This window comes from Aspergillus karnatakaensis (assembly GCF_047715665.1).
Source record: "Aspergillus karnatakaensis strain CBS 102800 unplaced genomic scaffold BJY04scaffold_72, whole genome shotgun sequence".
NCBI classification, from domain to species: Eukaryota; Fungi; Ascomycota; class Eurotiomycetes; order Eurotiales; family Aspergillaceae; genus Aspergillus; species Aspergillus karnatakaensis.
The window spans coordinates 37,195-57,355 of record NW_027395784.1 but is presented as its reverse complement, the minus strand read 5'-3'; the positions used below and the strand labels follow the sequence as shown (position 1 = coordinate 57,355).

Genomic DNA, 20,161 nt, shown 5'->3' with positions numbered 1-20,161 from the left:
ACTTATTCGGAATTACTTAAACTCAGGTAGCAGCCCTGACATGATGTGCTTTATTGGTATCAACAACGTCTAAATCTAGGTATAGTACAGCATCGTGTATAATAGTAGTACAAATCTCAGCCGCTCACATGCAAGAAAACTATTTAGGAAAGAGAAGGCAAGGAAAGGAAATTGAAATAATCTGTAGAGTGATATGCTGCCACTCAGCTCAGCATCAAGCCCTCCGCATGAGGTCGATGTTGCCGCTCATGTTGCCGCTCCTCACGCTCTAATCTTTCCTTCTTCTTCCGCTCGTACACGCCCCGGACAACGCGCTTGACCTGCTCTTCGCCCTGCGCGAAGTTCGCTTTGGCCAGACCCACGACGGCATCGATTTGCTCTGGCGTGTAGACGAAATTCCAGGTTGAGAGGAAGTCGTCAACGTCAGGGTTGATTGTGCCTGCTTGTGGGGAGAGTGGCTTTGCCGGGTCTTTTGTGTCGGCCGAGGATTTGTCTTCGGAAGTAGGCTTGGGCATGTCGGAGGGTGATGGTCTTGTCAGGGAGGAAGTGGATGGGAGATCCGGGGCTGAGGGGTTGGGGAGGAGAGGGAAGTAGACAACTGCGATGCCCGCGTCTGGGTGCATGAGGTGGAAGTCGGATTCGGAGTGGTCGTTAGATAGACGAGGATCGAAAAGGCGTTTAGATGGGGGTGGTTCCTTGTCGGAGAGCATTTCTTGCTTGGTGCCGACCCAGACGTTGCAGTAGCTTAGATCTGTGTCTGTCGGAGTGGGCTGATGCTCCGGGTTCTTGATTTCTTGCTTGACGGAACTAGAGGACGATTTCCGGGGTTCATTGTTGGATGAATCTTGAGCGTCCGTGAGTTTCTTGTTGAGGTCTTTTTGGGAGATATGTTCAGCTTCCTGGAGGGCCTTTGCTGTTTCCGTGGGAGAGTCGGCTTCTCGAGGCCAACCTGCTCCGACTGGCCAACCCTTGACACCTCGTTGCCGTGCGTAACCATCCACGACAGATAGCCAGTTTTCCTGCTTGATGTCGGCTGAGTTATCAAAAGCAATAATGATGTCGATATCTCGACCAGGCCGGAGCAAAGGGTAGATTGGCAGGTTATTGCTCATACCCGCATCCATGAGCCGCAAGTGTTGATTCTTGAAGATCGACTCGGGACAAGATGGAGGAAGTTGATTCTTCATCCCTAGTACAAAGTTGGGTATCGTGGCCGGATCGATTGGGTGAACTCGAATGAGGTCCTTGGACTTTCCCTGGATCAGAGAATCGACTCCCCCGAGCCCAGTAATACCCTTGATAAGTGGTCGAATCTCCTTGTAGTAGTGAGAAAGAGTCGCACAGAATGCACTGCCCCAAATGCCCATCAAACCACCAACGTGAAACTCGGGAATAGGAGTTGTTCCCCTAGGGACGACGTTTTTTCCGCCCTCAAAATGTCTCCCCAAAGCCCAGGTGGGTATACCAGCGTTGAGCTCCTCACAAAAGAATTCATATGGAGTGAACTCAAACCATTGAAACCACGATTCGGTTCGCGATTCCCTGATAAGATCCTCAGGCATAGGTTTCTTCCCTTCTTCTGCTTTTTCGTCTAGAACGGGGATTTCATGACGAACAGCTGTGTAGATAGGAAGCGGATGTGCCCCAGTGAGGATGTTCTGACTCTGATTCGAGAGCTTAAGGTCTTTGTCCGAAGCCCCAAGTTCTCCCTTGGGTACGAGCAACCTTGCAGCTAACAGCATGCCGTAGATGTCGACTAACCCAAAATCAGCACCGGGATCACCCTTCAATTTCTGGACTAATCCACTGAGAAGGAACTTGTTAGTTGGCGCATGTGTCAGCAGTTTGAGTGCTGCTGGTGGAAATGCCATATGCACCCCCAGCCTGTTCTTCAGATGATCCACTAGTCTGGTGAAGTTGCAGCTGGTAATAGAAGAATGATAGAGAATCTGCAGCCAACAGCTCCCGCTAACCCCAGCTGTGTAGGTGACACAGTCCCAAAGGCCTGCCTCTTGAGTGGCAAGGTACGATCCTGTACCAGCAACAAGCGCTCGCAGACCACCCCCCGAGCCACACATGGAAATGATCGGTACATCATCGGGATGAATATCCTGCTCGGGGATATTTAGATAGGTTGACAGTGCTTTCACAGCATGCTTCTGCCGCCTCCGCCGAAACTCCAGCTCTTCGTTGCAAAGGCTGTCACCGACGCGTACTGAGGCTTCCTGTAGTATTTCCGGGTTCAAGTCAGGATCCTGTGCCTCTCGCCAGATCTCATCTGCCAGAGAACCTGGAGCCATGGATAGCTCGCGCTGGAGTTTCTGTACTGTGGCGGGTAGCAGTTTCGTCCAGTCTGGAATAATGTAGTTCTTGATCTGTTCTAGCTCTATCCATTCAGGAGAGCCGACAGACTGCTTCACTCCTTCAAACCTCTGCATCATATGCGACCAGACAGACGAGGAGTCTGATTCATCACTATGAGAATACCCGTCAACACGCTGACTGGAATCATTCCGGTGAGTTCTTCCATCTCCAATTGGATTCTGCGACTGTTCACGGGCAAGCTGTGAAGAGGTAGTAGAGTATGGTGCTTTCGGGTCGGACCGTAGCAGGAAAAACTGCGAATTATTCCGAGCACCTTCAATTGAATAAAGAACACGACCGCCAACGTAAATGAATGCGGCTGGAGGAGCGAATCGAAGGCAGAATGCCTTCGCAGCACTCATGTTGAGCAGAGCACCTCGTCTGGCGTGGAGACGGGAAACAGACAGCATTGGGGGGATGGCAGTTAAGTACCTGACAGCAGACTGCAGCCATGGGCCAGACCCCGACGATCCTCCATCTTGTCGTAAGATTTGCTTCTTTGGAGCTCCCAATCAAGTCCATTCAAGTTTCATCCTCCCATTCGATGACGTAAAGTCACGTGAAAGGTACACTTTAGGTAGAACGTTTGACTCGGAACAACACATCGGTCCGAGGCAACATTTCGGGATTAGCGTAATTATGCTGGACCCTGTGAACCGTGGAGTTGCTCTCTAGGCTGCGCCGCTGTTCTCTGTGACCACGGGCAGTCAGTCCTGTCTTGTTTGATCTGCCGCTCCACGAACACACTCTTTGGATGTCGATACCCGAGTTCATGACGAGAAACTCCACTTCATGAGGCCAGGCGCCTCCGCTCTCAACCGTTTTAGACCTATTGTTTATCCCTCGCATCTATCCGAGACATGATATCCCTTATCCGGACAGCTCGCAAACAGCTTATTCTCTGAATTCCTGAGCCTCCTTGGCCCTCAATACTATGGTCGCGCCAAGAAACACGGCTTTCGCCGAAGAAAGTGCGGAGGTGGAGGTGTTATACGCCAATCTTGAGAAGCTCAAGGGCCTGACCAAGAAGATCCAAGGGTCCCTTGTCCGTCTCGAAACCGGAGGGAACGTCGTGAAGCATGCTATCGGACCTATCTATAGCAATACGCAGTCGCTTCAAACTACGAATAGTAACATAGACAAGATCAACGAGGCCATTGATCGTCTTCGACAGCCACTTGATGCGAAGAATCAGGAGGAAGGCATCATTCGGGCAGGGTATGAGACCAGCCTCACATTGCGTCTGTCTTCCGCTAACACCTGTCAATTGCTTAGACCACAGACCGATGATCTACCTCAATACCTTGCGGCAATGAAACGAGTCGATAATGCATTAGTAGACCTCACATCAACGAACCTGAAATCGAATCAAAAGGCGATTAGCGAGTTTACATCTTTACTGAACACCGGAAATACGAAGCTGCAGGACTTGTTGCGGCTCAGGTTGGGGCAGCATGTCACTTCTATCGAACCGCTACACTACCTGACTAAAGGTATAACCTCAGCACCTACTCATGCTCGGATGCTTACTTACATGTCTGTGCGAGCTAGATCTTCCATTTCCCTCCATACCGGACGAAAACATCGCCGAAATAGCCCCGATATGTGCTGCTATTAGCTCGGCAGCGGTTCACACCCCGCATCGAGGCGAAGGTGGCAGCCCTGCCCTCAAGATTTATGCCGACATTCGAGGACCATACATTACGACTAGCGCGCAAAACCTCGCCATCGCATCGCTCAACACGGTCAAGCGAAGGCCGACCGACGGGCCGTACAAGCAAGGCACCAACGGTATCGGAATCTACTCGAATGCACTGGAGAACTTCATATACGCGGAATATGAGGCGATATCTCGTATATTCACAGGGGACCATCAAGGACTGGCTTTACAAATGACTTGCCGCTCGGCAATGGCCGAGTACTCCAAGACCCTCCGTGAATTGAACCAGTATGTTCGCGCAAATCTCATGACCGACTGCTTTCTAGCTTTCGAGATCATAGAAATCGTTACTGCCATGTCTTACAGGGTGGACGCCAAAACTGGCGAACTCAAGAGCCTATTCATCGAAGCTTTGAGGCCTGTTCGAGAGACTGCCAAGTCGTCTCTGTCAGAGTTGCTTGAAGAAACAAAGCGCAAGGCGGCAGGAATACCTATGCTTCCACCAGATGGTGGTTCTGTGCCTCTGGTGGGTGAGGTAATGAGCTCACTCACTACGCTGACTGCTTATTCTGGACCTCTTGCGTCCATTTTAACTTCATTGGGAGATGGCAACTGGCGGTCGGCATCCAACACATCAACTTCTACGCCTTTGGATGTCAGCCCGGACAGTTCGACTCTATTGTCTCACTTTATTCTTGATATGATTGAAGCTCTTATGATTTCGTTAGAGTCACGCAGTCGTGCCGTTCACCGTTCAAAAGCCGTTCAAGGTGTATTCTTGTCGAACGTTTTTTGCATTGTGGACCGTTCGATTAGGGCAAGCCCAGAGCTAGCCAAGTACCTCGGATCCCCAGATAGTATTTCGAGAATCGACACCTTTCGCAAACGCGCAACCTCGACCTATCTGGATGCCTGGAAGGAGACGTCGCACTATCTCCTTGACGTACAGTATACTTCTCGGACCGCAGGCGGACGGCCTCAATCGGGCGGTGTTGTTGACTCTAGCGCCATCGTCAAAGCACTGTCCTCGCGCGACAAAGATGCTATCAAAGACAAGTTCAAATCATTCAATGCAAGCTTTGACGAGCTAGTGGCGCGGCACAAGGCTCTATATATGGAGAGAGAAGTGCGCAGTGTACTTGCTCGTGAGGTGCAGGCAGTTCTTGAGCCGCTCTATGCGCGATTCTACGACCGTTACCACGAAGTTGACAAGGGTCGCGGCAAGTACGCCAAGTATGATAAGGGCAGCTTGTCCGCACAGCTAGCCGCGCTGCAATAATGTGGTGCACCCGCTTTGAAATCTCGCCTGATGCGACTGGCAGGCCAATCATGGATCCAGGTTGAGACTCTTGTTATGCCCCTATCGGTAATCCCATCCTACAGCGCTGAGCGCTCTACACATACATAGTGCGGGTGAGAATTTAAGCTGTCCGATTTCGGCTGTTCCTGAGCGTGGGGTGTGGGATCATGTGATGATAAGGGGTCCGATAACGTGATTGTGCTTGATAAGGCCATGCCATTTCACCCCGCCTAAAAAATAGTCGTAGCAAAATTTCGTCTGGGGGCGTGATACTTCAGCCCACATACTTCTTCACCTTACACCGCTGCCCTTCAGCTCCCTTGGCGACCTCCAATTGCCCTCCGACACCATGTCTTCAAGCAATGATGTGTACCAGACCCCTCTCAACTCGCGCTATGCAAGTAAGTCTCTCAATCAAACCCATGCATTGCTGTCCAATGGTAAGCTAACAGCTGGAACTTGCTCATAGGCGATGAGATGAAGTATCTCTTCTCTCCCAGGAATCGATTTTCGACATGGCGAAGCCTGTGGTTGTGGCTTGCGGAGGCCGAGAAAGGTGCCTTATCCTGCCCTACCCGGCAGCCCCACGTACGAAGCACTGACAGGGACAGAGCTCGGCTTGCCCATTACCGATGAGGCCATTGAGCAGATGCGCAAGAATATCACCATTCAGGACGAAGAATTCAAGGTTGCCGCCGAGGAGGAGAAGCGCCGCAGGCACGATGTCATGGCCCATGTCCACGCTTACGGTCAGGTTGCTCCTGCAGCTGCCGGTATTATCCACTGGGGCGCGACTTCTTGCTATTGCACGGACAACGCCGACCTAATCTTCCTGCGCGACGGCCTCAACATCCTCATTCCCAAGTTGGCCGTTGTCATTGACAAGCTGGCTGCTTTCGCGAAGGAGTACAAGGACCTGCCCTGCCTGGGTTTCACCCACGGACAGCCTGCGCAGCTTGTTACGGTCGGAAAGCGGGCTTGCTTGTGGATTCAAGACTTACTGATGGATCTGAGGAACCTTGAGCGGGCCCGTGATGATCTCCGTTTCCGTGGCGTTAAGGGTACAACAGGTACCCAGGCCTCTTTCCTTCAGATCTTCAACGGAGATCACGCCAAGGTTGAGCAGCTGGATGAACTTGTTACCGAGAAGGCCGGATTTGACTCGGCTTTCATCATCTCCAGTCAGACCTACTCTCGCAAGATTGATGTTGACGTAGCCAACGCCCTCGGCTCCTTCGGATCCACCTGTGAGCGCATTGGTATTGACATCCGCCACTTGGCGATGCTCAAGGAAGTTGAGGAGCCTTTCGAGAAGGACCAGATTGGTAGCAGTGCAATGGTAAGTGTCCGTGCGTGGCATAAACAACTGCATTTCGAGCTAACCATTGCGTGCAGGCTTACAAGCGCAACCCTATGCGGTCCGAGCGCCTTTGCTCGCTGGGCAGGCACCTCCAGAACCTCCCCAAGGACGCCATTGACACCTACTCCGCACAGTGGTTTGAGCGTTCATTGGTGAGTTATTCCGTCCGATCTCTTCTGGTATGCATTGGCGTCTAACTATTCAAACAGGACGACAGCGCCATCCGTCGGATCAGCATCCCCGAGCTCTATCTCTGCGCTGACGCGTGTCTTATCCTTCTCAGTAAGTGCTAACGGCCAAGACATGCCTTAACCCACAGACTTACTCCAGATTAGACAACGTCACTTCCGGATTTGTGGTTTACCCTGAGGTCATCAAGCGCCGTGTCAATGATGAGCTCCCCTTCATGGCAACGTGAGTCATCCTAATACTAATTCATTGTCCACCTCATACTGACCCCTCCGCTAGTGAGAACGTACGCATACTCCAACCAATCCCGACTTACCCCAACTAAACATAAATAGGTTATCATGGCCTGCGTGAAGAAGGGTCTTTCTCGCCAAGACGCCCATGAGGAAATCCGTACGTTCCCACTTCTATCCTTCTATCCTCATCTTCAACTCATTCTACCACTATCTATTTCCCTCCGCTAACAAGTTCTTCCAAAACAAACAGGCGTCCTCTCCCACCAGGCCTCCGACAACGTCAAGAAGCTCGGCAAGAACAACGACCTCCTCGACCGCATCCGCCGCACCGAGTTCTTCGCCCCTATCCTCGACGAGCTCGACGCTCTCCTCGACCCTAGCACCTTCGTCGGCCGCGCCCCGCAACAGGTCGAGAAGTTCACCTCCACGGAGGTTAAGAAGGCTCTGCAGCCCTACGAGTCTCATCTCGCTAACGCGGAGACTTCCGCTCTTCACGTCTAGGCGGCTCGCCTCGGAAATTAGAGGGAAGAGGTTGAATCTGGCCTGACTTGACCCCCGGCCGGCTGTTTCACCATACTCATGGGTGCTTAGATTATTCGCGAGCGTGTAGTTCTGTGACTAGAATACATCTTCTCCTTCCCCCGTCTTGAGGCAGAACAGGAAATGGCTCATGGATACTCAGCACTACTCGTTACTTGCCGAGCTAGACAGCTGGATGATTCTTGATGTATATATTAATGATATTATGGCATAACTCGATAACTTGCGATTTACAGAAGTACAGAGATCAAGAAACAATGTAAAAGGTTATATATATAAACAACACTCAAAGAATTAGTGTCCATACCGTTCAGGTTGAACTGCCGAGGAAAAAAGAGGACATGTGCATAGTACCCGACTCGGTAATAGCCATCGAATGAAATCTAGAGCGCAAGAAGAGCGAGATTGGACACGAAACCAGAAAAGGCAGGTTCCGGAAAGGTAAATAGGGCATCAAGTTGCACAAAAAATAAATGCCGAAAATAAGAAAAAGAAAAGAAGGAAAGATGGAGGAGAAGAAGAGAAAAAGAAAAAAACAAAGCCCAGATCCAACCCAATTCCATCCAGAACCAATACTACCGAATCAACCAACCGAAGTCATCGCGCCCGTTTTTCTTTTTTTGTGTCATACATCATCACCACACCACATCCTGCCACACCCGACTGGAGTATAGTTCGGCTTTACTAAAGCAACGCTAGCCAATTGATCACCTGTGACATGTCAGTGTGAGTCGGACATACATGCAGCACAGGATGCAGTGCGACGTGTCGCATAGTACAGGAGTAGGGTCTTACCATCATCGCTTGCATAAGGGCGACCTTTTCGCCGTAGCGTAAGCCGTCCCAGCTCTCAGCCTGTAACGTCGCATTGTACATGCCTAGAACGTCAATGCCTCGGGCTTGCGCTACCTGGGCGGTATCTTGGGTGTACTGCCAGCTGGTTGCATGGACGTTGTCTTCCGGGGGGTTTTGATGGCCGGGGGCTGTTGGGCCGATCCAAAGGAAGGTGGTGGTTCTTGCGTTGGTTTTGGCCAGGGTGAGCCATTCATCTATGCTGTTTGTTGCGGTTTCGAGAGAGTATGAGGTTGAGAGTGAGAGACTCTGGATTACGGCGATGGGGTTCTTGTTCTTAGAGGGGCGAGCAAGTAGGCTCTTGAACTTGTTATGTATGCTACTCGGTGCAGGTGAGGCGGTAATTGGGAGAAACATGTGAGGGGTGTCTGGAGATGTTATTAGCGTTCCTAACCTGGAACGACGTTGAGTTTGCGATGCTTACTGGCAGAGCATATATAGGGGCTTTGAGTTCTGGTCTTGCCACCCTGAGAGTATAATTCCTCGCTCGAGAAAATTCGCGATGACGAACAAGCAGAGCTTGTGAACTGGGAATCACATCCACAGGTTGCGTATAGGGCAGTCCCTAGTTCCCACTCCCTCAAGGATCCCTGTTCCAAATCCTTGCGGAGGAGGATATTGAAGCCCGCATAAGCATCGGCCAGGGAGTCGTCGCCGATGAAAACGAGGCCGTCAAATCGCCCCAGAATCTCACAAATCTCGGCCTCGGAGTACCAGTGGTATGAACAGCCTGGTTTGAAAGTTAGCAATTAGGGCACGGGACCAGCGTATCGCAAAGAATGCGAGAGACGCGATTGAGTTGGTGTCTCACTCACTCTGAGAAGTATAAGGAGCGCCAAAGCCATGGCGCCCGCCACTACTCATCGAACTCAGTAACGACTCACGAGACCGGCAGTAAAGCTCGCCTGACACAGGGTCGGCACCGGAATGAGGAGGCAAGTAGAGATCTTGAGAGGAGATGCCGCATGCTTCACGGCCCACGTACTGAGCTAACAGACTGTAAGCAGAATTCAATAAGTATCGTCCGCTATGCAGTGAGATTTACCCAGACCAGAGCAAGAAACTTACTCATCCCCAGAATCTGCCTTGGTCGTGTGTTCTGAGGAGTAGGAGAATGGAAGGTAGAAGATGTCACGAATGAGCCAGACGATATAGAGCACTCCCAACACCCACAACGATGCCATCAACTTGTAAGTGGAAGATCGCCAAGTGACTCTTCGAGTCAATCTCCGTCCGCCAGGCCCTTCAATCGGGCCGCGCCGCTGGGAGAAATTATGGTGACTCTGTTGCATGCCGGAGTAAGGATAGGCCACGGCCTCGTTGACAGAGGATGAAGCCAATGATTCACTGTTAGAAGCACGGCGACGTGACATCTTCTGTTTTATACATCGAACAGCAGAGCGAAAAGTACAGTGCAAGGCTCACCTGCGAGTCGAAGGCGTTTAATCCTTGTCCTTAGCGGCAGGAAGTGAGACGGCAGGAAAAAGAAAAGGGAGAGTGAGGCACAGGATCGAGGATGATTTGAACTTTGGAAGAGGCGACAAGGGGAGAAAAAAAGGAAATAAGAAAAATCAACTAGGGCCCAGCAAAGTAATCGATCCACCAAAAGGCAACAAATTCAGACGGAAACGTCAAAGGGTTGAAGCCGATGGGTCTGTTGTTAAGGGAGATGGACAGCGCGAGGCGTAAAGAGGGGCCACGACTTCTATCGTGCGTTCTGTTGTATTTCCTTTTTGGGACGCCTTTCGTACTTCTTGCTTTTCTCCTCACTACTGACTGACTGACTGTCCACCTTCTCTTCGTCCGTTCTCTCTTCTATTTCCCTTCCATTCATCCTTCTTCCATACGTCTATCTATCTACATCTTCTTCCCATCTGCATCCCCCCTCCCCGGACCGGCTCCCCTGCGCAGAGGATCAGTCTATACTAGTCTAAACGATCCTTCGTTACGTCCACCAGATTCCACTACCTGGCAAATGCCAGGTAGAACCTGATGAACGGAATTCAGCTCCAGCGGCGAAGGGGCCACTTTTAGCCTCTGACAGCACGAGGGCAAAACGGGCAATCTGAAATCTGCGGATCCTTCCTGGCTGGCTCTCTATCGGCGGAAGTAAGTAGGTAGTGTTGCCCCCGGCGAACCTAACAACGCAACAAGAGGTCTGCAAAAATAATAAATAATTAGATCGTCTGGTGAAAAAAAAGTACGTGCTGATGATGAAATGGCAGTGACCAAAGTACAAAAACGATTGACGCCGCAGTGTGCACGCTTGCATCATACTAATAATTTCTACTCGCTTATGCTGCATGAAGGACTCGACAACATACAGATTGATCCACCTTTCTCAAGCAAGCCCTGATTTATCCCGCTCGAGAATGACTTCATCGTGCTATCAGAGGAAACGTCTGCTCTTTCGACAGCATCGAATTGGGTGTCCTCTTTCCCGTCCGCTGCGAGCAACAGTGATGGTGCCGCCTTGGGGAAAACGTAAACACAAGGCCAGTGAGGATGGGAAATAACCCGCATATTGCAGTTCAAAAGGTCTAGACACTCCGCCGTGGTTGACTGACAGCCAGTGAGATAATGTGCCGATGGATTCGCAGTCACAAACAACTTTGGTTGGCTGGGTCGACAGGTGTCAAACAATAAACGAGACTCCACTGCATCTCCCTCCTCGCACAAGGCTTCGGGCGGAACAGGTGGAAAATAACAGACGGTTGCGACGGCGTCGTTCGAACTTCCCCTTGGTTTCGCTGGATAGAAGCACCTCAACCAGAAAGGAAATCGAGTTAAATTGGCAGGCAATAAACACCACTACCCTCCCGCGAGAGGCTCTCTCCCCCCTCCACCGTTACGCTTAGCCTTTTTCTCTCGGCTTTTCTGCCGTAAGAACTGAGAACGCTCATGGGGGGACGATCATCATGACGGATAGACACCACAGCAGAGATGATACGAGGGATTCGAGATAGATGGTTGGATATTGGACAACCTTGTTTCTTATGACGCGTTGTCACTGTCGCTGAACCGTCGTTGCCTTATAGTGAGCCTTGGTCCTTGAGGCATTCACGGGCATATCTCCCTCAAACCAACACTACTAGACGATCCATTGGCCGGGGTTTGGGCTCAGTGTTGGGGCCGTTGAATTAATAATCCTCGGTTTCTACTATACCTTCACCTCGCCATATCGGTCCTAGTGAAGCAGCATGGGAGTCTCCAATTCATGCGAGTAATGAAATCGGAAATCTGCCAAGAGGCTGAGTGTGCCAAGCCATTTCACGTTTGGCCAGAGCCCTGAGTGAGAAGCATGATCTATTGATCTCAGTATAAAGTTGATACGGAGCCTGCTGCCCTGCTCGGATCAACAACTTATGCCCGCAGTGTGCCGAACGCAGTTGCAAAGGCTATTCTGGATACCCGCCGATGGAGTAGGTAACAGGGAGATATTCGACGCTGAGGCTTGACATTGATATCATATCACGGTAGGAGAATATGACCTGTGGGAGAGTATGGAGTACAGAGTTTCAAGGGGTCTGGGGTAGTTGCGCATACGTAACTACTCCTGTAAGATCCGGGAATGTAGGTACTCATGTTCAAGGGGACTATCAGGTGACCATACCATCACAATCAATCATCACGGAGTATTTTCGTCTGGGAATCGGGAGTTCACCGAGGGGAATCAACCCATATCCGGGCGAAGGGGAGATCCGGAGAAACATTCACATTCTCATCGGCAATTCGAGGTTTTCGAACCTGGACCGCCCGAAAGGTGGGGGTTTCCAATCCCGTCGCTGGCCGCGGGTGCGCTCGAGGATCCTCGGGTCGTCTGGAGATCGAACTTGGTATTCTGCTCACAGGAGCAATTTCCCAATTGACTGCGTGTAGACACTACACTTTTGTAGGAGTCTGTTTGAAGTCCGGAGTACTTACAGTAGCACGGACAAGAGAAAGCTGAAGAACCCAAGCCTTTGAAAGTTCCAAGCTCTTGGATCGTCTGATTTTCCATCTCAACCAACCACGGCACGCATGCCCTCTAGGCTCTAGGACCCCCCACACGTGACACCCCCCGGGCTCTCTCCGCAAGACCAAAAAGAGTCATTGATTGCTGTTCAGCTCGCCCTTGACCGAAGCCTATTATTTTTGTCAAAACTCTCCGTCAGGCGTGACTCTTCCATCTGAAACCCCGACGTTCATCTTCTGTCCTTCTTCCTCCCTGCGTTGCCGGTTGTGTTTCTTCGCATCTCCTGCGCTCCTGAGCTCCCACTACTCCAGTCCGGCGACAACCTCGGTAGTAGTCTAGAGCTCCCCGACCTTACGATCCACGACCGTCATAGCCGCTCGCAACCTTCCCACAACCCAGATATCTCTCTCTACTATTGCTTTCTCCCCAATTATCTTCAACTCGTCCAAATCTGTTCGAGTCAAACGCAACTGGGATATTGTGCGTGTGACGGCCGCGTGGCCTAATTCGCTTTCGACAGCATGTGGAAGCCGTCGGAGCGCCTGATGGACACCATCAGGCATTACGCCAACTTCCCAGCAACAGGAGTTTCCCTCCGACAGATGGTTCAATTTGGGGACAGACCGTCAACTGGTGAGTTGTTTCATGCTTGGATAGCAATATTCCGCCCCTTCCCTCTGTCTTTGAGCTGATCTCATGCCATTTGTCCGAAATAGGAACTTTGTTTCGCGCCTCTCAATTTCTCTCGGAAGAACTCCCAATTCGTCTCGCCCATCGTGTTCAAGACCTTGGAGAGCTTCCCGATGGACTCAGTGAAATGCCCTCGATCAAGAAAGTGCAAGATTGGTACGCCCAGTCGTTTGAGGTATGACTCACTGCACCCGTCCTTACCGATCCATACTAATGATGATCAGGAAATTATCACTCTGCCTCGACCGTCCCTCACTCAAGAAGTCAAAGCCCGTCTATTGCGCCCCAATAGAGCACACAATGGCGCCTCCAGAATCCTTGCCGAGACCACGCACAATCCTAGCATCAAAGAAGGGCAGTACCGCTCTTCTCCAACTACCATCAATGGCAATGGCAATGGCAAGGCTGCTGCTGCTGCTGCGCGAAGATACTTTGTCCCCTCGGATGACCAAGGAAATTGGCCCCCGGAGTTGAATGACTATAATGAACGTTTCGCGAAGACTTTACAACAGATAAAACGGCGGCACGACAGTGTTGTGACCACAGTGGCCCAGGGTATTTTGGAATGGAAGCGGAAACGCCAGCGTTTGCAAATCGACCCGACAATACAATCCTTCCTCGATCGTTTCTACATGTCTCGGATAGGTATACGGATGTTAATTGGTCAACACATCGCGCTCACGGAACAAACACACGTTCGCCATCCAAATTATGTCGGCATTATCTGTACTAAAACAAATGTGCGCGAGGTTGCTCTCGAGGCTATCGAGAACGCTCGCTTTGTTTGCGAGGATTACTATGGTCTTTTCGAAGCACCCAAAGTCCAGCTCGTCTGCAAAGATGACCTGAACTTCATGTATGTCCCGGGCCACTTGTCTCACATGCTGTTTGAAACCCTGAAAAACTCTCTCCGAGCTGTGGTTGAGCTACATGGCGCAGACAAGGAAGCCTTTCCCGTCACCAAGGTTATTGTCGCCGAAGGCAAGGAGGACATTACGATCAAGGTCTCCGATGAAGGCGGCGGTATACCGCGATCATCAATTCCTCTTGTTTGGACATATATGTATACAACAGTGGAGCAAACCCCGAATCTCGACCCGGATTTCGACAAGAGCGACTTCAAAGCTCCCATGGCTGGCTTCGGATACGGTCTACCAATTAGTCGACTGTACGCTCGGTATTTTGGCGGCGACCTCAAATTGATCAGTATGGAAGGGTAAGTTCTCAAAGCAGACACCTAGATCTCATACTAATTGATTGTAGATACGGAACTGATGTGTACCTCCATCTGAACCGCTTATCCTCGAGTTCAGAACCCCTGCAATGACAATTACCAGTCATGAGGGATGGTCGCGTTCGGTTTTCTACTTCCCACAGACTTCACCCCTTCTATACGGAACCGGATCCAGCGCCATCCCAAGGATTGACGCCGATGAATATACAAGCTATCCGTTCGCGGATGCGTAGCAGGGAAGTCTCTGAGCGCAAGCAGGTCGGAGACGCCGCCAGCCTGCTCAACCCAGAAAAATGAAATGCCTTTCGAGGTTGAAACCACAGCTAGCTGGAGACAATCCGCATCTGTGCGCACTCAATCATTTGACTTTCTGCATTGCATCAAAGACAGAATGGCCACCGCCATGATATGCAGGACACGGTGCCTCGAACCGCGCCAAAGTAGCCCGTGGTGCGAGCCATTCAATCAGTGGCATGTCGTGTTGATCTTCTTGAAGCAGACGATAAAATGAAGAGTTACTTGCCGTGCGGCCATGCTTGGGTATAACACCTGAGGCACGTGCTAGCGTTCCGTTGTATATACGGTAAAGCTCTACGCCTTACCATTGCCGTTTCTTCTCCATCATTTCACCTTTAACCTCTCGATATCCTCTTATTATTATTTTTGTGTATTATAGCTTCTATGCTGTTTAGTTTACTATGCAACGAAACGGCCGAGATGTACAAGGACCTGAACGGGTTAGGAATGGCAATTTGACTGTCTGAATAAAACTCCATGCTCCTTTTGAAATGATTAATCAAAACCCCAGATCGCCGACAAGCATTATTCTTCCCATACAAGCCCGCTTGTAGCCTATAGTAAAATCACCCATTCATCGCATCATTAAATCTTCCCCGCTCCAGGCTCCAGCAGTCACACTCCCCCCGCTAGAGCCGCTCCCCAAACCCAGCCCCAAAATCCTGCCTCTCCGCCCCGCTCCACCGCCTCCGTCTCTCTCTAGGCGTCACCGAATGCCTCCCAGAAGCACTCCTCCCTTTCTGCTGCGCTTTACTCCTCTCCGGCGTCCCCGCCCGACTCCCCACAGCCGGCGACCTCGCCCCAGACCCCATTCCCTCCTTTGGCCGGAACCACCCCGCATCATCAGTCTCGCAGACGTCAACAACGCGTCTCGAAACGACCATCGGCTCAGGGAGTGTGCTGGTGGACGGGGACGATATCGACGAGGGCAGGGCGACGGGGACGGTGAATTGGTCGGCGCGGACTAGTGCGGCGGTTGCGGGGTCGGAGGGGGAGAGGAGCGTTGAGAGGAAGCGGCGGCGGGTCTGGGGGAGAGTCTGTGGTGTCATGGTTGTTAGGGTATAGGCTGTATGTGTGTTTTATCTTGCGAAGGGAGGGGTGTTAGAGGAGCGAGCGGAGGGTTGATGGCGTGGGATGGCACGTGGGGGGGAGGGGTATGCTGACCTCCTGCGCGGCGAGAGCCTGGATAGTGAGGAGTTCGCGATCCATCAGTACACAGAGCGCGGCGTGGCGCTCCTCGCGAAGGCGAGAGCGGATTTTCTTTTCTTGTTCGGGGGGTGGGGGGTAAGTCTGGTGGTGGTGGTGGGAGGAGGCTGGGGAGGCAGAGGTCGAGGCGGACGGGTTATATCGTCCTGTTTCAAATAGTTGTCAGCTAGATCTGGATCCAGTAATCGGGTGGGAAGGTGAGTGAGGACGCACTGTCATAACCAGTCTGGGTCCGATGCGTAACGCCATTGTCGTCGTCTTCAGATTCCGAGTCGATGACTATGGGTGTGCGGGATTGAGTGCGTGATCGCGGGATTTGCGTGGGTGTTTGATGGAATGGGAGGTTTGGGTTAAACATTATGCTTCTTGAATGCGTGCAGAGAGGAATAAATGTCCTAAAATGGTTGTAGAACAAAGTCGAAAGTAGATAATTCAAGCGTGTTTTGACTTGACGCCGATCGAAGCGCGGAATTGCGGAGGTGCCAATGGGCTCAGGGCCTCAGGCAGAAAAAGCTCCACTGACATTGAAGTACCCCGCTCACGTGAGGCATATAAAATATTGTCCGGGGTATATTGTCTCCCTTTTGAGCCAGTTCAAAGTCTTTTTTGTTGGATGAAAGGAGACATGCTCAGTATTCAATCTATCTCTGTCATTATGCTACTAGCTGCAGCTCCTCAGCAATACCACCGAGTATGGCCTGTGGAAACTCATATGCTGTTCTATCCTCAGTTTTCTGCTGCATATGACTGCTCAATGGTATCTTTTATAGGTCATGAAGTAGTTTGGAAAGCGGGTTAAAAGCTGTATCAGGAACGTGGGGGTGGAAGTTTTTGAGCTATCACTTTCGGGGCTTTGGAGTTGAATGCTCTATTATACTCTATAGGATGGTCCAATACCACCGCGGGTGATTACTCACCGAGTAAGGGTAAACAGTCGAGCATATCCTGCAGCGGATTCAAGGGTGAGGCTGGATAACCTAGAGTCTTGGGACTGAGCAGGCGAGGATCGATCTCAACGTATTCCTGCACTTGCACTTCCTTCGTCATACCATATCCTGACCCTGCTTCACTCCCATAAACGGATCTCGGACTGTCCTTGTCACCACCCCCAGTCTCAGTACCAGTACTATCCCCTGAGTCCGTGATAGTCGTAGCTGAGCTACCATGCACTGACGACTCATCCCATGCCTTCGAAGCAGCAGCCAAGTCCGCCAGCTCGGCATCCCCGAAATACAGCCGAAAGTAGTTCTCCGTCCAGCTGTCGTCCTCGTTGGGATTTGAGAATGTCGTTTCTTGCCAGGAGTCACTTTTGTCAAGAACAGTCACTTCTCTCGCCGTGATTTCTTTGTTCGGGTCCCACTTATGCGTATCCGTGATTGGATTGGTATGCTTATGTTTGATCATCCCCCCAACCATTGATCCTTGCCTCGTCTGCACCACAGGATAAATCCCCTCATCCCCTGGCAAAGCCCTGAGCGACATGAACTCGTCCACATACCTCAATAGCCGGATATACTCTGTGAGTTTCAGTTGAAATAAACTTGGATAGTAGAACAAGCCCCCCGCATCGACTCTCCTCAGTTCCCCATTCCCAGCCCCAACCTCAGAACTCATGGATCCCGCAGTGAGAACTAGCTCATTCCGCGTGATCCCAGCCTCGGATTCATGAACCGTCAATGCCGATGCTGCAGGTCGACATAACTCAAGTGCTTTCCAGGAGACGGCAAGGATGAGACGCATGTAGTACTGGCTTCGGAGGAACCGAGAGACTTCTGTGAAGAAAACAAGCATGACTTCGTGCAGTTGTTTGTCTTCCGGGGTTGTAGAGAGTTGGGTTTGGATGCTCAGGAGGATTTGGGGGAGGAGGGTGTATGCTACTCTATTTGTGTAGATAGTGGTTAGTGGGAGGTCTATGAGCTGGTGGAGATGGTTATGGTCGGAAAGAGAAACTCACGCGCTGATAGGTAACTTATCAGCGACACCGTTCAGGATCAGCTGTTTCACATTATCAGCTGTGGAACGGATTGCGGAGGCGAGTTCTGCGCGGCAGGATTCGATTCTTGAGGCGTCAGTTTCGTCGCTTAGGTATGTGTTATGACCGATTAGAAGGCAGATGCGGTTGCAGAGAGCTATCCTTGCGGACCTGTCTTGATGTTAGTCTAATCTCAAGCGAGGCTTTCTGATGGGTGGGTGAGGTACTGAAAGTAGATTGCGCAGAGATTTGTATAAAGCGTCAAAGACGGATGAACATAATACTCCTTCCCATCCGGGTTCGCAACCCAGGTAAGCTCCCAGTCCAGCAAGGTTAATTTCGTCTCCTCCAAACGGTTCAGCTGTGCACGTCGATCCGCCAGACTATACGGCATGCTCTGCGTCGGGGGATAAACGAGCATGATCATATCCGTGACTGCAGCAACAAGATGACACAAACTAGCTAGCACCCGAAATAGCGCAGCTTTTGTATCCGGGGTATAAACCTCCGAGTGTAGACACTCATCCTCAAGATCCTGAAACGACAACCCTAGTTGGTGAAAGTCGAAATCGTCGCGGGTTATCTGGATTGGACGGCGCATGCCGAGCGAGATAATACGGTCTCTGATAATGCAACACCACCATACTCGTTTAAGATCTGTTGTTTTGCGACTTGGGTGGAGGTGGTAGTATAAATGGGCGCGCTCTTTCTTTGCGTAGCGGATGGCGATGCGGAGCCAATGGGAATTTGTGGAGCGCTCGGCATCAGTTGTATAGTAGGTTAGGAGGAGAGCGGCTTGGGAGATGACCAGGCGGTCTTTCTCAATGCCTGCTTCATAAAGGCGCTGTTTTGTTAGCTCATGATGTATGAATACTCGGTGGAGGAAATACCTTGGCTCGTCGGTATAGGTCGTCTCGCGCGGAGATGAGAGAGTCGTAGCCGCACTCTTTGGCTGCTTCAATGGGGACAAACTGATCAGTCAGTATCGTTCAGTACACACGATAAAAGGAGATGTACCGAGCTAGCTGCAAAAAGCATCGCCTGAAACAGCAACGTCGAGATCTTGCCCGCGCTCCCATCAACACTGCGATACTTTCCCCAAAACACCGCCTCGTCAATCACTGGAAGACAAGGATGCACATAAAGGAAGTAATGCTTCGTGAACACATCCATGACCTTTTGTATTGGCACCTTCAAGTTCCCCTGGGCTTTGATAAACGCCAGGTGTGGCTGGCTCGGGTATACTTCGCCTGTACTCGGCGGCGAAGCGGTACTCCTATCACAGTCCCTCGCAATTGCTCTGAGTATCTGCTTCTCTTTGTCCCGCTTTCCAGAGTGTAGTGTACAAGACCGTCCATCGAGACGACAATTCGTGCAGGGGAACCCGGTGATAGATCCATCGCAGCGGACTTTGCGGGAGTGGCAGCGAGCGCAGGCACGAGCGGCGCGTCTCGAACGGGCTGAATTGGGTATCTCTTTTCTGTCTGAAGTTGACATTCTTGCTGGATGGTGGTGAGATGTGGCCAGATGGGACCGGAAGCCGAGAATTAAGAGTCGAGACTGAAAGGAGGAAAGCACTCAGACTAGATTCCTAGGCGAGATTGCGGGGAAATAAAGCTAGGTTAGCTTGCTGCGTGGGGACTCCGCATTAAAGGATCAGCCCATTATTAATCCTCTGATATCATGGGTTTCTTTGTTAGATTCAGTCTTTCTGACTAGGAGGCTCGGAGTTAATAAGAAGGCTTACTCTCTCCTGGGCACAAAGGTTGCTCAACCCATTTCAGTGTCCACTTTGACCCTAGAATTGGGAATGGGCGTCGCATCGTCATGCTGTAGATCGCCCCAGTATAAAGAGCGAAAAAGGCCCACAGATTCCGCCCCACTTGACTTAATTCCAGAGGCGTCTGCATTGCTCAAATTATGCCTGGCGGCGGCGTTCCGGTCATCCGGTTCAGAAGACAGTGGTAGCAAAGAGGTGTCAGACAGAGTCAGCTGTCCAGTGAAATGGAAGAAAGAAGCGAAGGATTCGGCGAGAAGGCAAGATATGCTATACTCTGTAGAGCCTTCAAGAGTCTGGATGGCCCCCTCTTTACCTAGTTGATGATTACCACTGGCGGCCGGAGCTCTCCTCTTCCCCTCCTCATGACTCGTGTTGGGAAACATCCATTGATTGGGTAATTTATGCTTGGATTACTCGTGTATGCTAAACATTGCACTTTGCCTCAGTTTTCAGCTTACAAGAGATAGAAGAGGCAAGAAGGATGGCCACCAAGCAGCTTGGAAAGTGGAAACGAGTCGATTAGAAT

The 20,161-nt window shown here is 51.1% G+C and overlaps 8 protein-coding genes across 8 annotated transcripts; 3 read left to right on the top strand and 5 right to left on the bottom strand.

Annotated features, from left to right (window-relative positions):
* Positions 1 to 16: 16 nt before the first annotated feature.
* BJY04DRAFT_200518 (putative phospholipase A2 (PlaA)) lies at positions 17 to 2,840 on the bottom strand. Its single transcript, XM_073712939.1, has one exon. The coding sequence runs from the start codon at positions 2,772 to 2,774 to the stop codon at positions 204 to 206; it is 2,571 nt and encodes an 856-aa protein (XP_073565875.1). The 5' UTR covers positions 2,775 to 2,840; the 3' UTR covers positions 17 to 203.
* A 230-nt stretch (positions 2,841 to 3,070) lies between these two features.
* On the top strand, positions 3,071 to 5,563 carry BJY04DRAFT_148378 (EXO70 family protein). The gene is made up of 3 exons (XM_073708832.1): positions 3,071 to 3,582; positions 3,640 to 3,857; positions 3,916 to 5,563. Exons 1-3 carry the CDS (start codon positions 3,299 to 3,301, stop codon positions 5,301 to 5,303), a joined length of 1,890 nt encoding a protein of 629 aa, XP_073565874.1. The 5' UTR covers positions 3,071 to 3,298; the 3' UTR covers positions 5,304 to 5,563.
* A 1-nt stretch (position 5,564) lies between these two features.
* ade13 (adenylosuccinase ADE13) lies at positions 5,565 to 7,885 on the top strand. The gene is made up of 9 exons (XM_073708833.1): positions 5,565 to 5,725; positions 5,794 to 5,880; positions 5,936 to 6,663; positions 6,720 to 6,836; positions 6,894 to 6,966; positions 7,020 to 7,098; positions 7,153 to 7,159; positions 7,209 to 7,266; positions 7,360 to 7,885. Exons 1-9 carry the CDS (start codon positions 5,674 to 5,676, stop codon positions 7,608 to 7,610), a joined length of 1,452 nt encoding a protein of 483 aa, XP_073565873.1. The 5' UTR covers positions 5,565 to 5,673; the 3' UTR covers positions 7,611 to 7,885.
* A 443-nt stretch (positions 7,886 to 8,328) lies between these two features.
* On the bottom strand, positions 8,329 to 10,398 carry BJY04DRAFT_148436 (uncharacterized protein). Its single transcript, XM_073708835.1, has 5 exons — positions 9,570 to 10,398; positions 9,317 to 9,498; positions 8,926 to 9,231; positions 8,445 to 8,869; positions 8,329 to 8,360 (listed from the first exon to the last, which is right to left on the bottom strand). Exons 1-5 carry the CDS (start codon positions 9,872 to 9,874, stop codon positions 8,334 to 8,336), a joined length of 1,245 nt encoding a protein of 414 aa, XP_073565872.1. The 5' UTR covers positions 9,875 to 10,398; the 3' UTR covers positions 8,329 to 8,333.
* A 2,281-nt stretch (positions 10,399 to 12,679) lies between these two features.
* BJY04DRAFT_148374 (PDK/BCKDK family protein kinase) lies at positions 12,680 to 14,576 on the top strand. The gene is made up of 4 exons (XM_073708831.1): positions 12,680 to 13,089; positions 13,173 to 13,321; positions 13,371 to 14,362; positions 14,410 to 14,576. The coding sequence occupies exons 1-4, from the start codon at positions 12,978 to 12,980 to the stop codon at positions 14,471 to 14,473; spliced, it is 1,317 nt and encodes a 438-aa protein (XP_073565871.1). The 5' UTR covers positions 12,680 to 12,977; the 3' UTR covers positions 14,474 to 14,576.
* A 260-nt stretch (positions 14,577 to 14,836) lies between these two features.
* BJY04DRAFT_148363 (uncharacterized protein) lies at positions 14,837 to 16,313 on the bottom strand. Its single transcript, XM_073708830.1, has 3 exons — positions 16,097 to 16,313; positions 15,842 to 16,029; positions 14,837 to 15,714 (listed from the first exon to the last, which is right to left on the bottom strand). The coding sequence occupies exons 1-3, from the start codon at positions 16,239 to 16,241 to the stop codon at positions 15,307 to 15,309; spliced, it is 741 nt and encodes a 246-aa protein (XP_073565870.1). The 5' UTR covers positions 16,242 to 16,313; the 3' UTR covers positions 14,837 to 15,306.
* Positions 16,314 to 16,501: 188 nt separating this feature from the next.
* On the bottom strand, positions 16,502 to 19,352 carry BJY04DRAFT_231989 (Zn(II)2Cys6 transcription factor; the record flags this gene model as incomplete). Its single annotated transcript, XM_073719669.1, has 5 exons — positions 16,502 to 17,762; positions 17,838 to 18,026; positions 18,083 to 18,699; positions 18,746 to 18,826; positions 18,873 to 19,352. The coding sequence occupies 5 exons, from the start codon at positions 19,350 to 19,352 to the stop codon at positions 16,793 to 16,795; spliced, it is 2,337 nt and encodes a 778-aa protein (XP_073565869.1). The 3' UTR covers positions 16,502 to 16,792.
* A 198-nt stretch (positions 19,353 to 19,550) lies between these two features.
* BJY04DRAFT_200510 (uncharacterized protein) lies at positions 19,551 to 19,824 on the bottom strand. Its single transcript, XM_073712938.1, has one exon. The coding sequence runs from the start codon at positions 19,763 to 19,765 to the stop codon at positions 19,586 to 19,588; it is 180 nt and encodes a 59-aa protein (XP_073565868.1). The 5' UTR covers positions 19,766 to 19,824; the 3' UTR covers positions 19,551 to 19,585.
* Between the last annotated feature and the right edge of the window lie 337 nt (positions 19,825 to 20,161).

Coding starts and splice junctions, on each gene's coding strand:
- BJY04DRAFT_200518 (XM_073712939.1), bottom strand. CDS start 2,774: ATGCTGTCTGTTTCCCGTCTCCACGCCAGACGAGGTGCTCTGCTCAAC.
- BJY04DRAFT_148378 (XM_073708832.1), top strand. CDS start 3,299: ATGGTCGCGCCAAGAAACACGGCTTTCGCCGAAGAAAGTGCGGAGGTG. Junction 3,583..3,639: donor GAAGGCATCATTCGGGCAGG/GTATGAGACCAG, acceptor TCAATTGCTTAG/ACCACAGACCGATGATCTAC. Junction 3,858..3,915: donor GCTACACTACCTGACTAAAG/GTATAACCTCAG, acceptor TGTGCGAGCTAG/ATCTTCCATTTCCCTCCATA.
- ade13 (XM_073708833.1), top strand. CDS start 5,674: ATGTCTTCAAGCAATGATGTGTACCAGACCCCTCTCAACTCGCGCTAT. Junction 6,664..6,719: donor AGATTGGTAGCAGTGCAATG/GTAAGTGTCCGT, acceptor CATTGCGTGCAG/GCTTACAAGCGCAACCCTAT. Junction 7,267..7,359: donor AGACGCCCATGAGGAAATCC/GTACGTTCCCAC, acceptor CAAAACAAACAG/GCGTCCTCTCCCACCAGGCC.
- BJY04DRAFT_148436 (XM_073708835.1), bottom strand. CDS start 9,874: ATGTCACGTCGCCGTGCTTCTAACAGTGAATCATTGGCTTCATCCTCT. Junction 9,232..9,316: donor CGCTCCTTATACTTCTCAGA/GTGAGTGAGACA, acceptor CTTTCAAACCAG/GCTGTTCATACCACTGGTAC. Junction 8,870..8,925: donor CCCCTATATATGCTCTGCCA/GTAAGCATCGCA, acceptor TAACATCTCCAG/ACACCCCTCACATGTTTCTC.
- BJY04DRAFT_148374 (XM_073708831.1), top strand. CDS start 12,978: ATGTGGAAGCCGTCGGAGCGCCTGATGGACACCATCAGGCATTACGCC. Junction 13,322..13,370: donor GGTACGCCCAGTCGTTTGAG/GTATGACTCACT, acceptor AATGATGATCAG/GAAATTATCACTCTGCCTCG. Junction 14,363..14,409: donor AAATTGATCAGTATGGAAGG/GTAAGTTCTCAA, acceptor AATTGATTGTAG/ATACGGAACTGATGTGTACC.
- BJY04DRAFT_148363 (XM_073708830.1), bottom strand. CDS start 16,241: ATGTTTAACCCAAACCTCCCATTCCATCAAACACCCACGCAAATCCCG. Junction 16,030..16,096: donor GACCCAGACTGGTTATGACA/GTGCGTCCTCAC, acceptor TATTTGAAACAG/GACGATATAACCCGTCCGCC. Junction 15,715..15,841: donor AGGCTCTCGCCGCGCAGGAG/GTCAGCATACCC, acceptor ATGACACCACAG/ACTCTCCCCCAGACCCGCCG.
- BJY04DRAFT_200510 (XM_073712938.1), bottom strand. CDS start 19,765: ATGCAGACGCCTCTGGAATTAAGTCAAGTGGGGCGGAATCTGTGGGCC.